This window comes from Phascolarctos cinereus, unplaced genomic scaffold, assembly GCF_003287225.1.
Source record: "Phascolarctos cinereus isolate Bilbo 61053 unplaced genomic scaffold, phaCin_HiC Scaffold_4;HRSCAF=312, whole genome shotgun sequence".
In the NCBI taxonomy this organism is placed as follows: Eukaryota; Metazoa; Chordata; class Mammalia; order Diprotodontia; family Phascolarctidae; genus Phascolarctos; species Phascolarctos cinereus.
In genome coordinates, this window is record NW_027555847.1 from 581,795,920 (window position 1) to 581,818,083 (window position 22,164).

At 37.5% G+C, this 22,164-nt stretch overlaps 1 protein-coding gene across 1 annotated transcript in view; it reads left to right on the top strand.

Annotated features, from left to right (window-relative positions):
• The first annotated feature begins 711 nt into the window (after positions 1–711).
• NECAB1 (N-terminal EF-hand calcium binding protein 1) overlaps positions 712–22,164 on the top strand; it is a 216,394-nt gene continuing 194,941 nt past the window's right edge. Inside the window, exons 1-2 of the mRNA XM_020972864.2 lie at positions 712–1,278; positions 9,229–9,253. Of these exons, the coding sequence (XP_020828523.1) occupies positions 1,180–1,278; positions 9,229–9,253 (124 nt within the window). The 5' untranslated portion in view covers positions 712–1,179. The remainder of the gene's footprint in view (positions 1,279–9,228; positions 9,254–22,164) is intronic.

Below are 22,164 nucleotides of genomic sequence, written 5' to 3' on the forward strand. Positions count from 1 at the left end.
GCTGTAACATGTCATTTATATCTAGTTTTCCTAAAGAAGAAAACCAGTAATACTATGAAATACACATGAGTCTCACCTTGGTCAAAGGAAAGAGCATTGGCCCTGGAGTTAGAGGACCTGGGCTCAAATCCTGCCTCTGATACTTACTACCTGTTTTGGCCAAACCTTAGGAGGAGAAGGGAAAAAGAAAAATGAGGAACTTAAAAGTACTAGCAAATCTCACTCTACTTTCTTTTAGTACTTAAATCAGTTTTGCTACAAACATCTTTATTATATGCATGAAATACATAGATACTATTGCATTCCTCATTCTTTAAATCCTTGCTCCCCAAGACTGGTATGGGGCAAACACCTTATCTGACTGAGATAGCTATTGGTAGGGGAGAAGTAGGTGGTATAATGGATAGAATACTGGGCTTAGAATCACAAAGACTCATCTTTTTTGAGTTCAAATCTGGTCTCAGACACTTAGTAGCTGTGTGCCCCTATGCAAGTCTCAGACCCTGCTTGCCTCAGTTCCTCATCTGTAAAATGAGCTGGAGCTGGAGAAGGAAATGGCAAAGCACTCCAGTATCTTTGCCAAGAACCCCCCTCCCCAAGTGGGGTCTTGAAGGTTTAAACATTACTGAAACAACTGAACAACTAAAAGGGACTGGAAAGAGGGCAAGGAATTAGCTAATAGGGCTTTTCTGCTAACTCGGCTAGTGGTCACGCACTTGGGAGCCGGAGAGGATCACGTTGCTAAACGAGTCAGTGAAACTGACACAGGCGCCTACAGCAAAGAAAGGGAGAAAGACTGGAGAAGGAGGGAGAGAGAGACAGAGAGAGAGAGAGAGAGAGAGAGAGAGAGAGAGAGAGAGAGAGAGAGAGAGAGAGAGAGAGAGAGAGAGAGAGAGAGAGAGAGAGAGAGAGAGACAGAGAGAGAGAGAGAGACAGAGAGAGAGAGAGACAGAGAGAGAGAGAGAGAGACAGAGAGAGAGAGAGAGAGACCTGGAAAGTGAGCTACTGCTGTCATCAGAGCTCAGCACAAGCAGAAACTCTGATACCCAGGAGCAACAGCAGCTGCTGCAGCAGTGAACAGTGAACAGTTGCCTCCGCCCCATCCCCAAGCTTAAATCCCACCAGCGCACTCTCACAGTCCTGGTCTTGCTGGCTCTTGTTGTGCTGCTGTGCCACAGGATGGAAGATTCCCAGGAAACATCGCCTTCTTCCAACAACTCTTCGGAGGAGCTCAGCTCTGCCCTGCATCTGTCGAAGGGAATGTCTATCTTCCTCGACGTAAGTACAGATTGAAGGAGTTCCGATCCAAGCAGTAGTACCCCAATCCCCTGTCACCAAGCCCCGCAAGTCTTTCCCCTTTTTCCCTTCCTGAAGCCTCTTACTTTTGGTGCTTTGGACTCTTCGGGGTGGGGTGCCCAGCGCCTGCTTTGCCCTGGTGAGATTTATAATTGAAAGGGACCCCAGAGGTCATCTGCATGGCGTTTTTTGTTTGTTTGTTGGTTCGTTGGTTTGCAGGGATAGAGAGTTGTCATAGCCATGTCCTCCAAAGGGAAACCCGCAAAGGGAAATACGACACGCAGAAAGTCTTTAAAAACCAACTTTAATAAGGAGCTGTCCAAACCTCCCAGCTCTGAACTACTGCATCCCTTAAAGAAGCTCCGGGGTAAACATTTCCAGGTGCCTAGGCTCTCTCACGAGGACCATGTGTGAATTACAGCAACGCCCGATCTAGAGATCTAGTGAGTCGTGAAGTTTGAAAGGGATTTCCAAGGAGGATTTCTTACAGGCAGACTTGAGTAAACATATTCTTAACATCCCACGGCCCCTCAACAGCAAATCTCATTGATGCTTGTGGGTCAGGGGGAACAAAAGGAAATTCTACCGAATAAAAAAAAAATCTGCCTCCCCTCACTACTTCCCTCTCCCCTCAGAGAGCAATTACTCTGAAAGAGTTCAGTTATTGCGGAATCTTAAGGAGGCATCCTGCTAATTCAGTGTGACAAGTGTTGTTTGTACTAGGCTTTCTTTATATGCGGTGTTTATTGTCATGTCTTTTCACTTCTCTTTCTTTCTGTTGTTCTTGCTATGATTTCTTTCATGGAGTCTCTTTGTATTCCACCTTCTGTTTTCCCCCACTTCTCCAGACTTCATGTCAATTCTCCTTCCCTCAGCTCTCTATATTGTTGTTTTCATGCCTTCTGCAACATGGCTTTTCCTTTCTCCCAGAATTTCCTCTTTTCTATTTTTACTTTCTTTTCTTTTCTTTCCCACCCTTTGCTTCTCTTTCTTGCTGTTTCATGCTTTTATTTCTGGTATGTTTTCTTACTTGGGCCTTTCTTTGTTTGGCAGTATCTCTTGCATCTTGCCACTTCTTTTCTGTATAATTCTCTTTATATTAGCTTGTTCTTTGCTCTCTCTTGTCTTCCCACCTTTGGTGATCTTTCTTTTCTTTTCCTCCTGTTTTCTCCTTACTATCCGCTTTTTTCTCCCACTTTCCATCTGCATGGACCAACCTGGGCTACTTCTCATTGGTCCTCAGTTGTCATTTGGGCTTTTGATCCCCCACTTCTCCATCCCTTTTCCAATGAAGGGTGCCATTGTCCACTTAAAACTGCAAAGCGTTTGAATGGTCAGCCCTAGTGTTACTTCACAATTAGCTCTTCTTTTTCAATGTAATAAATGTTTATTGAATTGAATTAAACTGATAGAAGAAAGTGGGTAAAGAGAGTAAAGACAGCTATGACATAACAATATTTTCAGTGCTTTTTTTTTAATACAGGACAGTAGAAGACAAAGTAGGAGTAATATAAGTATTTAACAGAGATCTATTGAAAGGTGGCTTATTGCAGGATTGTAGGTTCTTTTGCTCAAGGATGGGAATGAAGTGACATGAGTTTTCAATGCAATGATGACTCAAGGGAATCAATTTTTCCATTTTTTTAAAAACAAATCAAGTTATTTATTCATTTTTCTAATAAGAGACAGCTATAGCACTGATCAGGACTTATCTTGGCAAAATTATGAAGAAGGTACAGTTTGTCTTTAGGGTTTACCAGTCTTCCTTTTAATATCATTCTTTTCTCAATACTCAGGTAGGAACCTCCATTATGGGAATGCACTAGGGTGGGAATCACCCTATTTTCTATGTCTTTTACCTCTCCTTTTAATTTAATTTAATTTTTTGTTAACTTAAGAATAGTGCACAGATTTTTTGCTCCCACCAAAACTTATCTATCTTACCTTCTCAAGCCTCTCAGGCTTCTATGCTCTGCTAGGTGAATGAGTTAATCAGATAAACAAATACATGATAATATGCCAGCAATTATATTATCCTTTATAAGTTTTAATGCCTTCCTGAGAGGCCTTACCTGAGGAATTTGTCTAAGGAAAAGAGTGAGGTGCAATAGAGTTTCAGGCACTGTGACAAGTTTGTGGAAGAGATGTTTTATGTTGGTAGGTATTTCAATGCCTTTTAAATTACATCAAATAGGGTTTTGTTCATTCAGCCTCTTTGTAGAGCTAATAACATCCATGATTCAAAAACATAAGAAAGGACCTTCATTCATTCTGACCTCACCTAAGAAATTAAGACTTTCAGAGTGACTTACTTCTAAGCAACAAGTAAACCCTAGTGATGGAACAGAAATGGAACTAATTGAAATCACTGGAAAATCATTCTTTTTCACAGACACCAATCTTGGCTAAAGTGTTTAAAAATGATTGCTTCTTCAAAAAAAAGGAAATTAAAATATTTTTCATTTCTCATGTGATTAAATTTTCCAAATGTACTGAGGTGCTAAACAGAGTGTATGTGAGTACGTGTGTGGGGTGTGTGTGGTGTGTGTGTGTGTGTGTGTGTGTGTAAGAAAGACAGAGAGAGAGAGAGAGATGAGAGAGATTGAGAGAGAGAACTAAGGGCTGGGAGACCTGAGTCTCAGCTCTGGCTTTATCACTAATTCATTAAGAATAAAGTCATATGTTAATAGGCTAAGAATCGCACCCATCCAGTCCAGTTCAAACTACAGACCTAATTAATCTAACATTATTTTTGTTAAAAAAAAATTCCACCCAAATATAATGTATTGACATTCATTGTTCACCAGCAAAGTACAAGCCTCTGTACAACATGTTCAATGATTTGCTTTCCATAAAAGGCTTTGCCTGCCCTTTAAATGCATTCTTTGTGATTTTGGTGAGAAGTGTAACACACTGGTGGAATGAGAGACAGGAATATGATCATTTTGCTATGGAGAGTTTTGTTAAATTATTATTTCTTGATCATAAAAAGCATATTATGAAATGTTAGTTTTATGAATCCTATTTCACTATATCCTTTTCTGTTTTGTTTTAGTCTTTTTCTCTTTTCTGGGGGGGTCTGGAAATGTGATTTCATCAGTATTAAAAATTCCTGGTGAGGAAGTTCTTTCCACTAATACAAATTAGCAATTGTTCTGCAATTTATAGTCTTAGAAACACGGTACACTGAGAGATTAAGTGTATCAGGCAGCCTATATGTGTCAGGAAAAGAGCCTGAACCTAGATTTTCCTGACTCTCAGGTCTGCTCTATCTACCACTACTTCTCTGTGGAGTGTATATATGTAGTATGATTTACTCATTTCTAAATGGAGTGGGAATAAAATATATCTCAGGACTCTATATACAAAGCCTATTTAATTTTTAAATTATTTAAATTTTATTGTTTGCCATTCATCCAAGTTGAAATAAATATATCCCTTTGGCTTTATATTAATTGGTTGCAAAAATTATTGCAATGACATAAATAGACAATTGTTATTGTCTCTCTCACTGTGAGTTCCATTTATAACAAGGAGACAGATATTGAGGCAGTTTCTCTTTCAGGGTAGAGCTGTTTGCCCTATCAACAATTCAACAAAAAGTAGTGTGTGATCATATGAAGTAAAATGAAACAGGCAAAAATACTAGTCAGTCAAATATACAAGGGTTCTACACATGTCATTTTATAAATTAGGTTCAGTTTTCTAAGGTGTACATAATTAATAGGCATTAAATCAACCAATTACAGAAGCTGACTTAAACAATTAAATCTTGATGATTTTCTCCCTGATAAATCTTAAGAATCAAGCCCTCATTGTCAAGAAATACTTTTCAATATTTAGTAATGGCTTTTAAATCAGTCCTCAAACCTGGGCAGCATTCTAGAGGCGATATTATTAAATATGTATGGAAAAGATGAACAATCACAGTAAGGGAATATAAACTGGGTCCAAATCTTTGGTTTTCTTGAAAGGGAGGGAAAATGGCCTTGCTTTATTATAGAGAGAGAAAGACAACAACTTAGCCATTGCCTCTTAGCTTCCATAGCAGCATTCTATGTAGACATATCAGACTATGTGACTGGTGATCTTGCAATAGAGATTCCTTTTGAATCATTACCTTAATAGTGTTATTATGAGGAAGAAAACAATAATACATGTAGGCCCATCTAGCTTTGCCACTTCAATTTCCAAATGAGTTGCCACATAAAGGCCATCATGTCTGCCATATTCCTTTTTCTTTTAATATATACATTTTTGCGGCTTCTTAACAGAGAATAGAATATAGCCTAAAGGAACATCTCCTTCACCTTAACTTTCCTCTCTGAGCTCCACTCTTCATCTCACAGAAGCCTTCTCATCCTGGATGTTCTGTGGTGATCACAAGGGTAGAGGTCTTTCTCTTAGTCATTGCCAGCAAGATTCTTGCCACAGTACACCTTAAAGCTGATCCTTCACCTGGAAAAGAGTCATCTATCTGAGAGCCCATGTGGCTTCAGAAAGGGATGAGGAACAGTTAATATAGTGTTTGCTGCCCAGCAACTCAAGGAGAAATACCAGGAGCAGAACAGAGGTCTGTATGGTTAATCAATCTGACCAAGGCCTTTGATACTGTCAGTTGTGAGGGTTTGTGGAAGATCATGGCAAAATTTGGTTGCCTGGAGAAGTTCACCAGTATTTGAACCATTGCCCAGGTTCTGGATGGTCAATGATGCTCACACTTTCCCTTTCACCAATGGGAGTGAACAGTGCTCTGTGGTTGCTCCAATCTTTTCAGCATGATATTTTCAGTGATGCTGTTGGATGCCTTCAACAAGGACAAAAATGGCAACAGTTAGCTACTGCACTGATGGCAAATTGTCTAACTTGAAAAGGCTACAAGCCAAGACTAAAGTGAAAGGAGAATTAGTGCATTATTTTTTGTTCACAGATCATTGTACATTCAATGCAGCCTCTGAAGCTAAGATGCAGCAAAGCATGGATTGATTCTCTGCTGCTTGTGCTAATTTTGGCCTAACAATTAACACCAAGAAAACACAGGTTCTCCACCAGTCAGCATCACACCATCCATATGTGGAAACATTTGTTATAGCAAATGGAGAACTGTACTTTGACCCCAACATAGTGATGTCATTTTGGTCCTCTCTGAGAGCAAAGGACAACCACCACCCAACTCCAGACCCTCATTCTCTGATTCATGATCCCTATGATTATCTGGCCTCTTTTCTCTGTATTCCTCATGCAATCAAAGCTTCCAAGATATCTATTCTAGGCTCTTTCTTCTAGGCAGTTTTTCCTAGGCAACATTAAGACACTTTCTACTAATCCCAAGCCATTAATTATTGTAATCTGTAGTGGTGGAGGGAATGACCACCCCAAATAAAATCATAGATCCAAGGGCCTTTTTCCTGTCCTTGACCATCCAGTACTTTGACATAGTGAATTGCCCAATCCTTCCTAATACCTTTTCCTCCCTCCTTTTTTCCTACCATTGTATACTTCTCCAATTTCTCTGACTACTCATTGGGCTCTTTTGGTGGCTCTTCATGGTACACTGGAAAAGTACTAGCTCTGTATTCAGAGGATCTAGGTTCAAATGCCACTTCTGATAAATGTTTCCTAGGTCTCAGTTTCCTTATCTATAAAAATGAGGAGATTGGACTATATGGCCTCTGAGGTCTTTTGGCTCTAGATCTGTAATGCTGTGATATGTCCCTTAAACTTAGATGGTATTTCATGATTCTGACTTCTCTCTTACATTTTTTTCTCATAGCAAAATAGACCTTAAAGCTGAAAGGGACCTTAGTGACTATTTGGTCCAAACCTCTCATTTTCCCAATAAGGAAACTGAGGACAGGAGAGGTTAGTTACTTTCTCATATTCACATAGCTGGAACATAACTTAGATGGCATTTAAATTCAGATTGATTAGACCAATGGTCTCCAAAGTGGGTACCCTGTGACCCCACAAAGACTTGGCATGATCCCAGGGGACACATGACCAACTAACTGGAGAATGAGTTGCATCTCACACTCCCCATGATAGTGAATCCCACATTTTGTTTTTATCATAGCCACACTATCCCCTTCACCCCTTATCATCTAATACTTCTCCATTTTGTCCATTGGCCTCCTGTGTGTTCTCAGATTGAGAGTGAGGTTCTCAGGTGAGAACCTTATGCTCCAAATGTCGACCCCTCTTGTTATAACATAACTCTAACCCAAATGCTCACACTTACAACTGCATGAGTACCATTGGGATGATTCCCTCCATCCTCAACCACCAGCATACCCATACCTTACACTTCAAATAGTCTTGTGGCTTGTAATAGATGCCTTTCAGTGTCCTCTGTGCTTAGGGAGGCTGGCCATCAGTAAGAACACTACTCTCTGCCTTTCATTTTTAATGAGTTTCACAAGATAGGAAAGCATGGTTGAGTTGTAATCTGCATCACAGATCTCATTACATGATCTTTCCTCTCAAATCTACCCATCTTCTGATCCTCTATTTCTGTTGAAGACACCACCACCCTTCCAATCACCAAGATTTGCAACTTTGGCATCATTCTCAGTTCCTCACTCTCACTTATACTCCTTCCCCATCAATTTATGACCAGTTGTCAAATCTTGTCATTTTTACCTCTGCAAAATCTCTCTTATCCACTTCACTATACTTATATAGTCTTACTCTACCTCAGGACTTCATCACCTCTCATCTAAACTACTATAATAGCCTCCTATTTGGTCTCCCTAATTCGAATTTCTCCTCAACTTCAACCAATTCACCAAACAGCTGCTAAAGTGATTTTGCTTAAGTTCAGATATGATCATATTATTCCCTATTTCATAGTATATAGTAGGTACTTAATGAATGTTTATTCCCTTGTCTTCCTTTTTGAAGGCCCTGAGGTTCTTTCAAAAAAGAGTCCTGAATTTGAAGTCAGAGAATAAATGTTTAAATACTTACTCTGTCACTTGTTACCTTTGTGACATCGGGCAAATAATTTAACCACCCTGCCTTGGATTGCTCAATTTGGACTAGATAACTTTTAAGCACCCCCCCATTTCTAAATATATGATCTTACGAATTCTTTCTTCATCCCTTCTTCCTCTTTAGTTGCCACCTCTCCCAGGAATCTCTCTTCATTACTCCTCAACCCCTGTACCCTAACCTCTGCTAAGTTAAAGTGATCTCTTACTCTTCAACTTTCTCATGGATCTTTTCCTAGACTTTATCATACCCTTCCCTCTTGTATCATAGTTATTTGTGTGTCTTTATATCTCCCTTCCCACTTAAGCTGTAAAGTCTTTGAAAGCAGAGTCTGTCTTGTATCTAAATTTGTACGCTTAGCTTCTTATACAATGCCTTGAACCTATTTGATTTTTAGTGCATATTTGTTGAATTTAATATTTTGAAATATTGGTTAATTTCAGGGTAGCAAGTCAGAGGCAGAGCTAAGCATCAGTCTGGCTACTAAAAGATAGTGTTTCTAAATAAAACCATTGGTGCTTAAAAGTCGACCCCCCAAAGATTTTTATGAAAATAATTTTCAAATATTGTTTCCACATGATTGAAAGTCATCTTACGTAAAAATAGGGATTTATCTTATATGCACAGTAGAAATGCAGCATTAACTGAATAAACATATATTGGGTCATCAGGGAATTTTCCTTGAAGAGTATGTTTTAAATTAGGTACTAGGGGGAGCAGCAGAATGATGCAAAGAACTAAAGATGTCATCTGACATATCCATAGGCCTCTTTCCTGCCTTTTTTTTTGTCTCTGATGCCAGGTGAGAAGCCTTTCTCTAAATTTAGAATTAGTGGGGGTTTCAAAATAGCAGACTGAAATATACTTTAACTTATGGTTGAGTACATCCTTTATCATGTCACCTATAAAAGTGGTAATTCTATTATGTCCTTTTCTTTCTAGATACTGAGAAGAGCAGACAAAAACGGTAAGACCAAATGGCTTCAGTTCCTTCTTTTTCTATCTCCTCTTTTGTCGATCATGTCATAAAGGGCACTACCCAAGTGGAAAACAGAACCTAGCCCACTTGCAACATCAATCATTGAACCAGTATAGTTAGATCTAAGGATTCATGTTAAAGTAGAAGAGGTCTTACATTTTACTTCTGGAGAGACATGCTCCCTGGAGCCTGTGGTCCATGAGGGCCATTGACACTGGCATTTTTTTTCTATTGTACCTTAAATATATTTGTAAAAATGTAGAAAAGATCTGGACTAGGATTGGAAGATGGGAGTTTGAATCCATAGTAATTACTGCACATACGACCTTAGGCAAGTCTGTTCATAAATAACTGATGTTTCCATAACACTTTAAAGCTTGAAAAGTAATTTCCATGCACCGGAAGGCTATGGATATGAGTATTCTATTTTTTCAGATGAGGAAACTGAAGCTCAGAGAACTGAAGTGACTTGCCCATGATCACATAACAACTGTGTGAGGCAGGATTTGAAACTCATGTCTTCCTTACTCTAAATCCAACAAATTTGTTTACTATATCATGCTTTGATTCTCAGTTTCTTCACACATAATGTGCGGGTAATAATAGCTTTTCTAGCCATGTTGCATGGGCTTTGGTGGATAATTGCCTTTAAAACTGTAAAACACTATATACTTGGAAGGTGCTATTATTGTTGGATAAGCACAGAGACACTTATCCAAGGGCTGCCACTGAATGCATGGGAGAGTACCTAGAAAAGTGCATGACTACTTCCTTTATCCACAACAGTGAGAAGACAAACCCTATAGGGAATAATCATGTCTGATAGGCAAATGTAGATGGTGTTTGATTTTCCATTTCAATTATTGTCAAAGACCAAGGCACTGTAATAAATGCATTTTTATTATTTTAATGAGCCAAAAAAAATTGTATTTCAAAAATCACCCTTCAACACTATAATTTGGGCTACCAAATTATGGCTTACTATTAGTGTAATACTGGGGCCATGATAGGACATCTTAAAGTGATTTTTTGGCAGACGGCAGGTGTATTGAACTCCTTCCCTCTCACAGAATCTTATATTCTGCCTGTGCATAGAAATTACTGTCAGACTGCAGTTCTGATATGTTAAAGACATGTACTTTGTTAATCCTTAAACAGTTTTATGAGTAAGGTACTGGTTGACCATTACACATCTCTCCACAATTGGCAGAAATCACTCATAGAGGCAACAGACTGATAATATTTGGTAACTGAACTATATTTTCCCAATAGAATCTTTTCTCAAACTGAGTTGTAGAAACTGGTGCTATTGAATCAGGGTACATTTTTTAAGCAAAATTAGTGGGTTCAATTTTACTGTCAGGTGAAATGAATTGTTAAATGATTTCCTTATCCCTATCCTTCTATATGGTATTGATTGACACCAATTAGTCTTGCCTGATTGTCCACCCTCCAGTAAGCCCAAGGCAAAAAGTGGTTTAGGGAATCTCACTTGATCTGTGCTCTTCTTCCTCCTCACAATGTCTCTCCTGTTATGTCATATTCTCATGTGGTCCCTTGTGGCTTCCCACTATTTTTTAAGATTCCCTATCAATTTTTTGATGTTTTTCTTAAGATTTCATGTCCAGAAATTATCACAGTCCTCCACAAGTGATTTCACTAGAGCAGGTCAAAGGACTTCCATTTCCCTTATTTTAAGCACTTTTAGGCCAAATCTGTGATTTCACTGGTATTGGGAATTCCTAGTAAAGAAACACCCTTAACTGATACAGATCAAATGATTCTATAATTTATAGCCCAAGAGAGTGGTCTGGGCTATTGTGTCTTGCCCAATCAGTATGAGTCAGAAGTGGAAACCAAAACTAGGTTTTCTGAGATTGGCTTTCTAAACTGTGGGCCACATTATGTTGCCCCTGGACACACTAGATACTGTGCCTGTCAGTGCAGCCCAAGACATGGACTTTTTTTTTAAACTTTTTTTTTAAGGCAATTGGGGTTAAGTGACTTGCCCAGGGTCACACAGCTAGTAAGAATCAAGTGTTTGGTCTGAGGCCAGATTTAAACTCAGGCCCTCCTGACTTCAGGGCTAGTGCTCTATCCACTGTGCCACCTAGCTGCCCCTAAGACATGGACTTTTTAAGAAAAATTTTGACCATGTTGTGATTTCAACAGTGTGGGAAATTCTCCAATGTGAAACATCCTCTCTCATGACAGATAAGCACCATCTCTGCAACTTTATTTTCTTAGAGTGCCCAGGGTCACTGAGAGGATAAGTGACTTTCTAGGTTCATACCACCAATATGGGTCAAAGGTGGGATTTAAACCCAGGTCTTCCTGATACCATGACCAGCTTTCCATCCACTATATCATATTGCTACTTTTATAAAAATGGTAAATAGCAAAGGATGAAGCACAGATATCTGAGTCTCTGTGATGGGGGCTTTTTCCCAAATTAATCTCTCAGTTGGTGACTACTTCATGCATCTTGTCACTCAACAAATCCAGGTCAACCTAAACTTGACTATCAGGCCCATACCTTTCTATGCTACCCACAAGGATAGTGCAGCATGAGAGATATTTTCAAAAACTTTTGAAATTTGATGAACTAATTTTATGAAAGAGTTAATAATTGATAATTCCAATAATGTTATCCTACACAAAGTCAATTTGTTTGTTTGTTTGTTTAAAGAGTAGATAGTACCTTAACTGAATTCAATTCAATACACATTTTTAACATTAATTAAGTACTGTGATAGGGAGCCAATGATAAATAAGACCCAGCTATTTTCCAGGAACTAATACTGTATGTAAAGATGAGCAAAAATGTTATATGCACAATAGGTACATAACACAAAGTAGGGCAAAAAAGAGATCCAAATGTGCTCTAGAAAATTTTGAGTAGGATCAGAACATGTTCAGATGAGGGGATTTGGGAAGGATCCTTGAAGAGATGGCATGTTTAGTCTGACGTAAGTTTAATAGATGTTGAATATTGGTAAACAGTCCAGTTTAGTTGGAAAGTATGAAGAAAAAGTGAAATTGGGCTGAGAATGTAGATTAGAGCTTTAGAAGACAGACTGAAGAGCTTATCTTTTATCCCAAAAGCAGTTGGGAGTCACAGAAGGTTTTTGCAAAGGGGTGATCAAAACCTATAAACTGTGAAGATTACTTTGTCAGGATTGTCAAGAGACGCATTGAAAAAGGGGAAACCCACAAGCAAAACCAGTTACTAGGTTATTACAATAGTTGAGGAAAATGTGATATGGGCTTGAACTCAGGTAGTCTTAGCATGAATGAAAAAAGAAGGGATGAATATGATAGGTATTTGGAGGTAGAATGGACAAGAATTGGCAGCTGATTGGATGTGCTAGCTGAAGGAGAGGGAGGGCTCAAAGAATATTTTAAAGTTTTGAAGTTGGATGACTAGTAGGATGGCAATGCTCTCACCAAAAATAGGGAAGTTGAGAGGAAAGAGGGAACAAGATGAGCTCATTCTTGGATATATTATGCTTGAGATAGGCAGTTGATGATGCATTGAATAGAGCTCTGGGCCTGAAGTCAGGAAAACTCATATTCCTGAGTTCAAATCTGGCCTCAGACACTTACTAGCTATAAGACCCTGGGTAAGTCATTTAACCTGTTTGCCTCAGTTTCATCCTTTGTAAAATAAGCTGAGGAAGGAAATGGCAAATTACTCCAGTGTCTTTGCCAAGAAAACCTGAAATGGTGCCATGAAGAGCTAGACATGACTGAAACAACTGAACAACAACAGCAAAATGTTTGAGAGGCCCAAGAGATAACCAAGAGATGTACAGTGGGCAGCAGTGATGTGGGATTCAAATACAGTGCATAGATTTACTGGATATTTAGGTTTGGTAATTATTATTAATAGTAAAAGAAAAGAGAAATACATACCTATATATATATTCATATATACATATATTCATATATATGCATACATATATTCATATATATATATTATAATGTATATATGCTAACATCATGAATTGGCAAAGAGAATGAAAATTTAAGTATACAAAAGGCCTGAACTTGTTATGTAGGGGATGCAAATAGGAAAAGTAGGGAAAGATAGAAGATGAAAGTTGAAGTGAGGGAAAGGGAGAAGTTAAAGGGAAGGGAGGGAAGGAGAATATGAATTATGAAAAAGAAAATAGGGAGGTAGGTGATCAAGGATGCAAGTAGATGGCATTAATTTGCTATAGAGGTAGACTATTTTATCCTCTGGCACTGGAGCAAAAGAAGAGAGAAGATTTTGAAGAAAAAGAGGAGGAGAAATGACAGAACTCATGGTCACTGACCTGTTCTCAGTAAAATAGGTTGTGAAATCATCTGCTGAGAGAAAGCACAGTAGGGTGACGTTGTTGCTGTTGCTTGTTTTTCCTTTATTCTTGAAGAGATGGAATTTGTGAAAAGGAGGAGAAGGTTGAAAACAGCCCTTATAGGGATGTTAAATGGAGACATGAATGTGTGATGGGCCCAATCTTTATTCCTCAAGTAATGTTTGGTGTCTCAGGATATGATATGATTTGAGAAGGTATATGGGGGACATAGCTCGCTGCTAAACTCATATTCCAAAGAGGCCAAAGTTAGAAAGAAGGATTGCACATAGACCAAAATATTTATAGCAAAAACATTTTTCTGAAAACAGGAAAACTGGAAGCAAAGTGGGTGCCCATCAATTGGGAATGGATGAATAAATTGTGTTATGAAATGATGGATATAGAGTTCCAAGAGGCATGGAAAAATACATAAACTGATGCAATGAAGTAAACTGCTATAGGAAAACAGTATACATAATAATTACAACAGTTAAACAGGAAGAACAATAAAGCTAAATTGAACATTGTGTAATTATAAAGGCCAGCACACAAATGAGAAAACCTTTTGTTGAAGAGATGCAGGTGTGAAATGTTGTATATACTGTCAACATATAATGTCTGACATTGGTTTATTTAGCTAAATTGTCCCTTTTATGTAAGTATTTATTTTATTTCCTTTTGTGTATTTTTATGAAGGAAAGTTCATAGGATTCACTGGGTAGGGATGGGGGAAAAGCATTATGTAAAAGGTGATATAAAAACAAAAAGTATCAATATAACTTTTAAAAAATGAATGATGGGGATAAACTATGGTTAAACATTAGAAAAGCATGAAAAGGACAAGGGTGAAGGTTAAGGTCACTGATCACAGAGTCAAGATTATAATGTAACAGTGAGGTCAGAACAAGTGTGCTGAGTTAAGAGATGGAAGAGGTCATGGCGATGAATGAATCTCTACCGATTGTATCAGTGGAAGGTTAGAGGGTATGTTTTATTCATAATAGCCTTTTCAAGGGCCCTTGAATTATACTTCAGAGAATAACTACCTCATCTGCTTGACATGATGCAAGGATGGCCATGGTCCCATAGTTCTTCACCTCCTGTAAATGTCATTCTTATCATTCTTATTAAGTCAAGAAAGCCTGTAAAAGATAATTATGCAGCCAAGTCTCACCATTTCTGCCTCCACATCATTTTCTCTCCTCTCATACAATCCCCACTGTAGTTCAGGCCCTTGTTACCTCTTGCCTTGACTATTGCAATAGTCTTCTAATTCATCTTCCAGCCTCATTTCTCACGCTCCAGCACATCTTCCATTCAGCTGCCAAAGTGATTTTCCCAAAGAATAGGTCTGATGATGCTACTCTCCTACTCAATAAACTCCAGTGTCTCCTTATTATCTCTAGTAACAAATACAAGTCCCTCTCCGAAGGTGCTTCACAATCTGGCCCCTTCCTACTTCTGAAGCCTTCTTATACCTTCTTTTTCTCCACGTACTCTAGTACATGGAGATCTAGCCACACTAGCCTACTTGTTGCTTCTTGCACATGCCACTCCATTTGCTGACTCCATGCCTTCATACTGCCTGTATCCTCAGGTGGGAATGCTCTCCATTCTTACTTCTATCTCTTAGTTTCCTTGGTTTCTTTTAACTCTTGACTCAAATCCAACCTTCTGCCATCAGTCCTGTTCCCAGGTCCCTGAGCTACTACTGCCTTCCCTCTGAGATCAACTCCAATTTACACTGCAAATCTCTTGTATGTTCCTAGATTTGTACGTTTCCTTCCTCCCAACCCCTGTAGAATGTGAGCTCCTTGTGGGCAAGATCTATTTGTGTCTCTCCTTATATTCCTGACTCTCAGCATAGTATATGATATATTGTGAGAGTGTAATAAGCACTTTGATCCCAATACTTTCATTTAATTATAAGAATTTCTCATTTTTTCCACTTGTATAATCATACACTAAACATAAAAGAATAAATATAACACAGTGATTTGGCCAAAAATCTAATATACATTAAATGGGAAGAATGAAATTTTAATCATGATTATGATGAATGAACTCTTAGATTCCTTCTGTCTCTAAATTTATCATTCTATGATCCTTTTGGGGGGGGTTAGGCAATGGGATTAAGTGACTTGCCCAGGGTCACACAGCTAGTAAGTATTGTGTGTCTGAGGTCAGATTTGACCTCAGGTCCTCCTGAATCCAGGGTCAGTGCTTTATCCACTGTGCCACCTAGCTACCCCCTATTATTTTATGATTCTGATACACATTGGTGGTTTACAAAACTCACAACTCCTTACAAGGCAAGTAGTATAATTATCTTAGTGTTATACATGAGGAAACTCAAACTCAAAGATGTCACAAGACTTCCCTATTTTTCACACGTGGCAAGTTAATAATAGCTACAGCAATAATAATTATTTATATTAACATAATACCCTAAGGCTTTCAAAGTGGTTTATATACATTATGTCATTTGACCCTCATAATAACACTGTGAAATATTTACCACAGGTATTCTCTCAATTTTATAGATAAAGAAACTGAGACTCATCGATTTTAAGTGAATTATCTATGATCAATCTGCAAGAAATGAAATCAAGTTCCAACATTCTGATTCACTTTATCAATTCACTTTATCTTTGGTACTAGCCCTTTTATATCTCTACAACATTTTCTATAACCTATCTGTTCTCTGCACCCATCTCTATCACTTCTTTGTTTGTTCTTCCATTTTTCTCTGCTGCCTGCTTACTCTGTGAACAGAGAGTTGGAAGCCCTGGGGATAAAAAACAAAAACAAAACCATGGTCTGAGGTGGGAGTGGGGGTAGGAGAGGAACTGCCTTAATATAGAAAAATTAAGCATACTCAAATTTATTTGTTGAATTCATTTGGAAAATAGAAATAAATAATGTACAAATGTTCAGAAATGCCCACCTCTTAATCTAAAATAACAGGATCATTTTTTCTACTTCAAATATTTAAGGGCAGAGTATGTGGTCCTTAGAAACCTCATACCTTTTTATAATCTAGTACATATTCTGAAAGGGCAAGTTTGGGTTCTGTAAAACATAACACATACACACTTAAAATGGTTTCAGAATCTTTACCACATGCTGGCAATTGGAGACAAAAAGGATAAAATTTATTTCATATTTAAATGAGTGCATAGAAACATGAAAAAATAATCAAGTGTCATATCATGCATTCAAAGTTTTCTGTATTTACAAATAAATAGCTGTTACAAACATTTGATCATTTGACAACAGAATTTTAGTGCCTAAAATTCCTAATGGGTAGAATAATTAGTTGTAAGAAAAGAAAAGAAAAGAAAGGATATATGCAGTATGATATTCAGGTTGTCTAAATACAAAGTTGGCTTAAAAATTGTATGATATGGAGGAAAAATTACTGGAGAGATGAAAAACCATCATTAGTGATTAGCTACAGCAATGGTATTTTGATTATTTTCTTTTAAATTACAAGCTAGGGAAATATAAAAATGCATCTCAAATACATATAATTATTTGTTGATGACATTGAAACAGTGGACTTTTTTGGTTTTGATCTTTAAAATGATAGATGCATTCATAAAATTGCTGAAGGATTTATTATCACAAAAGGTCACAATAGGAGAGATAAATAATAACTAGAAAAGAAAAAATTGAATAGAAGAATTTTACATTGCTGATCTTCTTACCTCAGTTCTTATTTTTTAATGCTAAGATCCGTGGTCATCTATGGTCAACCAACTAGCAGATAATGTATAAATTGAACTGATTCTATGAGTGATGATAAAGATTTGTTTAAGTGATGGCCGCTATTCTTATTAAGTGCTCTTAATATGTCAAAAGGGATATTTAAAAAGAATTTTTTCTTTGAGAGAAAGAGTATTCAGGCATGACTTCTTTCTTCATCAGACACAAAAATCTCAAGCATTTCAGAAATATTATCAGACATGCAACTGAAGCTATTTCTGAGAAGTCTCATGACAGAATCAGCCCTTTCCACATAATGACTTCTCATCATGTGGAGACAGTGTTGTCATGAGTGATTAGACATCTGGGATAAAGATATATAGACACACAAATAACCCCCAAATACTTCCTTGACGGTTAACACACCGCAGAAGAGAAACACGTGTAGAGGGGAAGTTTTCCTTCAGGTAACCTAGACAATGTAGTAGCGCCTTTCCTAAAGCCCCGCAGCTTATTCCTACATACCTTAATTTTCCCAGTAACTCATCTTTACTGTTTAAATGCACCAAAAGTCAGCAAGTCAAATTAAATTTACCAAGATTAGTAACTGGCCTTCCTACTTAAATATCTCAAATAATGCCAGTGCTTTGATGCTATCCACCGCTTTAGTGCTGAATCAGCCAATGTCTTTCTGCTTAATGTCAATCGCTGGCCATGGTGCTAACCACTTCCCTGTAACACAGCCACTAGAGATCTGATTCAGATCTGCATTCCACAATGCAAAGATATCCCAAGGCAGCAATATGTATATTATCCTGTTTTAATCTAAAAGACTTAATTTTTCCAATTGAAATGTTTCATTCACGATCAGGAAATTATTTTGGCCATCTATGATAAAGTGATTGTATTTTATGAGTTACTTTAGCTTTTGAGTGTTTTGAGACCATTTTAATCATAAAAGAATACTCTTACATAAGTAAACTAATCGCATTTTTCAGAAATAATTTGCTAATCATGTACTAAAATTGTAGATAGGAAGGGGACAAAATAATTATTAAATATTTGTCTTAGAAGCAGGGAGATTTTTTAATAGATAGTTTAAGGCCCCTTCTAACATCTGTGACTCCATAATTAGCCGCTGCTCAGAAGTAAAATGATATAACTGTGTCTTGAAATTCTAACTAAGCCCACAACATTTTTATAAATCCTGGAATTAGATGAAAATTAATGAATTGAGCCCAGTTCAGCAATATACTTGGAAGAGATATATTTCACAATTCTTTACTCTTTCAAGTTAGGTCAACAAGCTATTTGTAAGAATTAAGAAAACTTAGGGACCAATAATTTATCACACAACAGAAATGAAGAATCAATTATAGCAACAAGAAATTGCTGTTGTATGGGGTGGGGAGGCAGAGAGATCTATAGACAATATAATATTTATTATGGGTTAGAGTTTTCTCTGAAACTTCCGTGTTGTGGGTAGTTAGTCATGTGTCAAAGTGGTTGATTGCACACTTCTATCAAAGCATTTAAGAGTCCCAGAGAATATGAAGGGGTCTGGCATATGTGATTTGATATGATTGGCCAATGTGCAAGAATGTGACGGTATGAGATGGTGAGAGAATGGATTTATTGGAAGCCAGAAAAGTGTGTGCAGGAGAGGTACTAGCTTAGACTGAAACATAGTTTGATAAAAGTGCCACTTCACATTTGCTCTCCTCCCCTTTTTTTCATTGCAGGTTGTATCTTAGCACAGGGTCTGCCACGTGTTAGATACTTAATAAATATTTTTGATTGATTAATTGATGGACATTTGCCTGGGTCAAGGGTGTGTCTGCTCTTATTAAGAAAGAGAGTGCACTATAATGCAGGTAAAGTGATGATGAACCTGTGAACATCCACCCCAGCACTATTTGAATGTTGCCAGTCGAGCCTGGTCTCTGCTCTTGTCCTTCCAGCAGGCTTTCCAAAAGTAGTAGATAAAACTAATATAAAACAGATATGTTCCATGAAATGAAATCATGACTTAAGAATCTTTTTGAAAAGTAATTTGTCACCAGTACAAAACAGGAAAGAAAAGAATAACCATAAACACAAATTCTGACAGTAAAACTGGCTCCCAAAAAGCCAAACAAAATATATTTCAGGGAAAAAAAAAGAAAACATTTCCTTTTTCCCCTTAATTTTTTTTCAAAATGCAAAAGTAGTTTTCACACCCCAAAAGTGTTGCTTTTCTGCCAAAAGTAGAAAGCTGTGAAATTTGTTAGCTTTACATAGATTCCCTAATCAACTTTAACAGAGATAAACAGGAAACTCATATCCAAATTGGTTTGCCAGTGCTCCATAAATGTGCTCATGAGCTAATGGTGTTGAAGTAATGGAACTGATATTGCTTGTGTAAAAAAATATGAGGGGAAAAGGAGCACTTTGAGTTATCTTACTGGTTTTTGTAAATACCTCTATCCCTTGTTTGGTTAAAAAATTCATCCCCTACCCATATCTGTGATATATAGTACATGATCTGCTTTTCTTCTAATTTTTTTATGGCTTGATCTTTAATACTCAGATTATAGATGCTTCTTGAATTTTGTTGTAGGATGTTAGTTTAAGCCTAGTTCTCCCAGACTGCTTTCTGATTTTCCCAGAATTTCGTATTAAATAGGGAGTTGTTTCCTAGGTCACATGTGACCACAAGGTTATAGAGTTCAGTTATATCTGATTTTTCCTTTGATTGTCTGTTCCATTTATATACTTTTGTGTTTTATAACTAGTGTCAGATGTTTTTGATGATTGCTAATATAGAGTTTGAGGTCTATAAAGGTTATAGACCTTCATTTCCTACATTTTTCATTATTTCTTTTGATATTCTATATCTTTTGTTCCCCCAAATGAATTTTGTTCTTTTTGTATCTAGCCTGGCAAAGTATCCTGCTCATAGTTTGGTTGGTGAATCATTAAATTTGTAAATTGACTTTGGTAGCATTGTCATTTTTGATATATTGATCCTGTATCATACATGTTAATCATTTTTGTAAGACTTTATCATTTAAAATCATCATTGAAACTATAGGTGAATTACACTGATGGCTTTTGATGAGTTCTGAATCTTCACTTGTGCCCTAAAATTGAAATAGTTGGTTGACTTGGAAGTTTTTTTTTTCAGCTTGGGTAAACAGGACATATAATCATCAATTATCATCAGATTTGTAAAAACAGAAGGAAGGAAAGGAGGAAGTATTAAGTTCCTAATATGTACTAGGTACTTTGTTAAGCACTTAGCAAATCTTATCTCATTTGATCCTTACAGCAACTCTGAGAGGTAGGTGCTATTATTATCCCAATTTTATAGTGAAGGAAGCTGAGGCAAACAGAGATTAAGTGATTTGCCCATGGTCAGACAGCTAGTAAGCATCTGAGATTGGATTTCAACTCAGATATTCCTGACTTGAGACCCAGCATGCTCCATGCACTGAATCATCTGGCTTCTGGATTGAAGCCCCCAAGGAAGATTGCCTCTCATAATAGCCCACTGGTAAACTGAAGGATCTGTGTTGGCACCATAAATATCCTGTAAGAAAGAGTAGATATTCCTCAGGAGTACCTGCTTAAAGAGAGACCCATGGTTCTCTCAGGGATAAGATACTTGGAAAGTCACAGGAAGGGATTAGCAGGAAAGCCTCCTCTTTCTCACTCCAAAGAAAAAAGAAATAGGAGAAGTCTACCACTCTTTGATAAATGGTTTCTTCCAGGTCAAGACTTTCTCAGTCCTTTGATATATATCATATTCATGCTTAGTCTTCCTTCAATTATGACTCTTCCCACCTTGAGCAACTCCTACTGTTTGGTCCTACAAAAGGAACTCCTTGGGCTAGAATACAAAAGGGCAGGGGATCATCATTAGAGGCCGTATAGTATAGTAGAAAAGGCAAGGACATTTTAATCACAAGCTATTGGTTTGAATCCTACTTCTTACATTTACTAGCTGTGTGATCACGGGTGATTCACCTTTCAGAGCCTCAGTTTCTTCATTTCTAAAATGGTGATGACTAATAATAATTAGCTTTTATACAGTATTTTAAGGTTTGCAAAGTATTTTGCATATGATGTGTTAGCTCATTTGATTCTCACAACCACTATCTGTCATAGGTGCTATTATTATTTTCATTTCCAGATTAGGATACTAAGGCTGAGAGAGGTTGCATGGCTCTCCTAGCATTACACAGCTAGTATGTCTGAGGCAGGATTCAAATTCAGGTCTTCCTAATTCCACATTCCAAATTCTACCCAAGGTGACAACTAACTATCTAAAAACTATGCTTATATTTCCTTCAGTCAGTAAGCCAGTTAATAAACATTTATTAATCACCTACCACATGTCAGACACTGTGCTAAGTGCTAGGGATACAAAGAAAGGCAAAAGACAATCCTTGCTCCCAATGAGTCCACAGCCTAATGTGAAAGAAAGTATACAAACAGCTATGTACAAAGATATACAAAATAAATTGGAGATAAGCCTCAGAGAAAAGACATTATAATTAAAGGGGGTCAGGAAAAGCTTTCTGAGCTTTTTAGCTGGGACTTTAAGGAAACCAGGATATAGAGATGATGAGAAAGAACAGTGAGGCATGAAGGGTAGCCAGAGAAAATATCCAGAGTCAGGAGATGAAGCATTTTGTGGAAGAAACAGCAAGGAAGCCAAAGTCATTGGAAATCAGAGTACATGAAGGAAGATAGAGTGTAAAGCGTAAAAAGATTGGAAAGATTCTCTCCCTTCTCCCATGGGTAGGGACAATGGTTACAAAAGGCTTTGGTTATCAAACAGATGATTTGTATTTGATCTTGGAAGTG